General features: G+C 32.1%; 1 protein-coding gene across 1 annotated transcript; it reads right to left on the reverse strand.

Annotated features, from left to right (window-relative positions):
- Positions 1-843: 843 nt before the first annotated feature.
- LOC148575381 (F-box protein At4g00755-like) lies at positions 844-3,543 on the reverse strand. Its single transcript, XM_088504019.1, has 6 exons — positions 3,348-3,543; positions 2,699-2,890; positions 2,134-2,532; positions 1,862-2,019; positions 1,509-1,627; positions 844-1,309 (listed from the first exon to the last, which is right to left on the reverse strand). Exons 2-6 carry the CDS (start codon positions 2,829-2,831, stop codon positions 1,177-1,179), a joined length of 942 nt encoding a protein of 313 aa, XP_088360145.1. The 5' UTR covers positions 2,832-2,890; positions 3,348-3,543; the 3' UTR covers positions 844-1,176.
- Positions 3,544-4,319: the final 776 nt, after the last annotated feature.

Raw genomic sequence — 4,319 nt, forward strand, 5'->3', positions numbered from 1 at the left:
CCATTATAATGTCGTATAGATTTAACTAGATAATAAATAATTGAAGTTGAAATGTTTATAATTAGTTGAATTTTTATTCCACACACTAAATATTATTATAAGGATTAGGGTAACCAGAATAGGCCAAATGTCTTAATGGGTCACTGGACCTTTACGCCAATGGCTGATGTATTTGCATTTTATTGTAGAGAAGCTTGACCTGATGGGGTTGATGTTGTGGATAGTATTTGAAGGGTTCATGTGTTCAATAATGGGTTTAAAATTTAAAAATTTATTTTTATTTTTATAATGATAATTTTAATATAATATATTTTTAAATTATTGGTATTATTAAATGTTAATTTTATAATCTTAGAAAATAATTTTTAAAATTACTCTCTTAGAAGCTTACAAAGGAAAGATCATTGCAAGTTATATATAAATTTTGGATATTAATTTTTTCATCCTTGTGTTTCAAACTTTAAAATTTTTTACAACTTAAATGAAATGTTATATAAATTTTGCTATTTAAAATGAATTTAAAAAGTATTTTTTAAAACTTGTTGAATTGACAATTTGGCAAGGTTTATAACAGAGGGGGAGTGAGAAGTAATCTCCACCAACTTGAAGAATTGAAGCAGGACTATGTTGTACATAGAACTTTATGTTAAAATGACATGCATGTTTTAATCAGTAAAAATAATTATCTGAATTAACATCTTGTGTTAAAATTAGCACGGAAGTATATTTTGATATACAAGTGCAAAACTAACGTGTAATTTTTTTTCTGAGGCATTGATAGATAAATTTTCAAAAAGGAATATGTATGTGGCGACGATTTGTACTTATTAGAAAGTCACGAAATTAAAGAAAGAAAATCGAAATTGTGTTGTTAAGATATTTGAGTTGCATACATGTGACATTAATTTTACAGTTAACTGAACAAAATATATATACAAGATCAATATTTAGGTGAAACAAATCTAAGTAATTTTAGATTGCCTATATCTTTGCAGCTAATTCCTGATGCTCCCATTTACACAAGTTTCTCAGTTTATTGAGAATCAACAAGACTTGATTCACTATTTTTCATCATTCATCAAATACAACAGCACCAGGACCAAGCAGTGCAGCAACAAGAATTTGCTCCCAACGTCTCACGCCCCTCTGCATTATACTTGTGGTAAAAGTCCGCAGTCATGAATGACTGCTCGAGGCGCCTCTTCTTGTTGGAGACATACACTTCAATCTACACTTTCCTGATGGATGGTCTATTTCGACATCAAATGCTGGCAAAAGTGGCCGTCCGACGGCTTGAACATGAGAGATGCTGCATCAAAGATATCCAATTTATCGGAGTTAGAAACATATAAGCAAAATGGCAATTCTTTATTTATGCACAACATTGAATTATCTATGCCTTCAACAATTTTAAGCAGAATAACATTGAATTATCTATGCACAACTGCTTATGACGGGGTGTGCCTGTGTGCATGTGTATGTGTAAGAGAAAGGATTTGCAAATTAACCATATGTAAAATAATTGATCCATTTCTTTCTTTTGAACTCTGCCCAGCAGCTCAACTTGAAGCACATCTCCAATGCACAGAACAGGTTCAAGTAGCTTGAATTTCTGCAAGCAGTTTTCCTGCAGTTTCATTATAGAAATAATTCATTAAACAGTGGCATAGAGTAATCTATGCTACAAAAAAATTGCAATTTTAAATAGATCAAGTCCACAAAAATATCTAGAGGGAAAAAGAGATCCGTTAATGCTCAAAAGATATATGTAGCTGAATCCCAATCCTCCTCTTTGTTGAGAGTGTTTATGGATAGAAAATAGGAAATGCAAAATCACAAGCATGTTAATAGTGCAACTCACTTGCAACATTGCAAATTCAGGTGAAGTATATGTCCATTGAGGACCCCCAAATATTTTATCAGCAAAAAAAAAATCAAGTTCACACATCTCTGATAACTCTAACTTTGTCGCGTATCTTGCACGGCCCATTCGGAATCGGACAGCTTTTGCTGAATATGCTGCATGGTAAAAAGATACATTAATCAGCTAATCAAGTTGAAGTTAATATCCTCGGCATTAGCCATTTTCAGTTCAACTTAATACCAAACTTGTCAATTAGCTACTGGACTAACCTTGGAATGGCTGCACATGAATCTCAGTGATTAGACATAGTTTGGAAGTTAGCATATATTCTAAAGTCTCTGGTACAGAAGGATCACTTTTCCCTTCACTAGACCAGTACGATGTATCTCGAGGGTCCAACGTATTCACATCATTTTCTTCGCGGATCTTATTGTAGCTGGATGCACTTACGGCACTCGAGATGCAATTTCTGCTGATAGAAGGACTGAGACCACATGCTAGGAACGCATAGACTTTATGATTTCTCTTGAGATATTCCCAATTCGAAGAACTTCCAAGCATGTTACTCACTGGTTCAATCATGTTCTCTACCTCGATGACATGTCTAACACCAGATAGTTCAGGAAACATTTTCAAGCAAAGATGCTTGCAAAGGCCATTTTCAATAACTGCATAATATATGGAATGCAAATCAATACAATTTAAACAGCACCATAATATTTCAACATTGGAAAATTTAATACCAATAATGTATCACAAAAAAATAGACTTTGCAAGACAATATAACGTTAGAGAAGCTACAAATTTCACAAACCATGAACTCAAATGGCTTACCAAATTGGTGCCAAGAACGGGAAAGAGTCGAAACGCGGACAAGGTCACAAGGGTCCAAATGAGTGAGAACCTTTATTGACATGTCTGGTCCAAGCCGTTGCAATAAATCCAGTTTGTTTTTCACTTCAGACATGATGATGCTCCCAAATTAGAACCAGCTAAAGTTCAAGTCTACTTCAACCTCACCAGAGACTAATATATTCAAAACATTTAGTGATCAGAATCAAATATCTTCAAGAAACTGGTTTTCCACCGACAATCAATTACATTGACAGGGGAAAAAAGAACAAATTTTATTAAGCTTCACATGATTGAGCCCTTAGAAAATTGACCAAAACCAGAACCAAAAAAGGAAAATTAGTTAGGAAGATTTATTCCCAACTTCCTATATCTGTTCCAATAAGCTAACTGAAAAAATCTTTTTCCAGAAGATTATTTAATGAGGGTACTATGGTGTGAACTAATTACAATGAATGAAGAGATAAATATAAACCCAAATAAGGAAAAATAGGAAAGAGGCTTTAGAAGGATTAGGATTAAGTGTGGCAAAGGGAAACCGTAAACACATACATTCATGTGCATACACAGAGAGAAAACAAAATCTCAATTTTAAAAATTGAAAGATAAAAGAAAAAGAAAAAAGTGGTACCTTTCTGAAGTGCGGATCTAAAGTAAAGAGAGAAGAGAAAGGGGTACCCTTGATTCTGAGAAACCGAGGAAGAAGAAAGGTGTGGATTAAAGAGTGAGAGTGTGAGTGCGCGCAATGAATCTAATCTAAAACAGGAACAAGGTCCAACAGGTGTTTTTGGAAGTGGTTGAAGTATCGCTATGTTACCAAGAACCCTGTGTTTGACATAAACATATTGAGTTAAATATAGATAATAACAATAATAATAATAATTTGAAATCAGTTAAACAAATAATTGTACACTAAAATTAAAAAGTCATGAATTTAACTCTTAAAATTAGTAAATTAATATTTTTATAAATTATATACAATGAAAGATATTTTTGAAAATAATATATACTAATACTCTTTTATATTAGAGTAAAGTATCGTTTTTTTTCCCAACGTTTGAGGTAAGTCCTATTTGTATCCCTAACATTTAAATCGTCCTATTTGTATCCCTAACGTTTATAAAAGTGATTCAATGTTATCCTACTATCAATTATACTAACAAATTAGAAAAAGTATATTTACTCTCATGATAGAAATTAATTTGTATTAAAAATGGAATGAAATATATGCAGAAGAAGAACACACTTAATGTATCATAATAATATAGCTAGAGTTAGTTAGTTCTAAAGCTAAGTGTTTGTAGAGAATATGTACAGTTCTGTTCCATGTGAAATTGTTTCTCTCTTTTTTTAAAATAAATAAATAAATAAATGTGTCTATACTCATATGCTAAGATACTTCAGTAGCATATACATGTCTTGATTGCATCCTTTGCTTTTGCAACAAGCATTCTATTCTGCCTTCTTAGTTCTCAGGAATTGAGCCTAGATCTTAATTGAGGGAGACAATTATAGAAGTTTAATTTCACATATAAAATTGAAAAATAATTGATTCGCTACGGACAACGAAGAATATAACAATTTAAAGGTGTACTACTTATTT

Source organism: Arachis ipaensis, chromosome B2 (genome assembly GCF_059453495.1).
Source record: "Arachis ipaensis isolate K30076 ecotype BB chromosome B2, ASM5945349v1, whole genome shotgun sequence".
Taxonomy (NCBI): domain Eukaryota; kingdom Viridiplantae; phylum Streptophyta; class Magnoliopsida; order Fabales; family Fabaceae; genus Arachis; species Arachis ipaensis.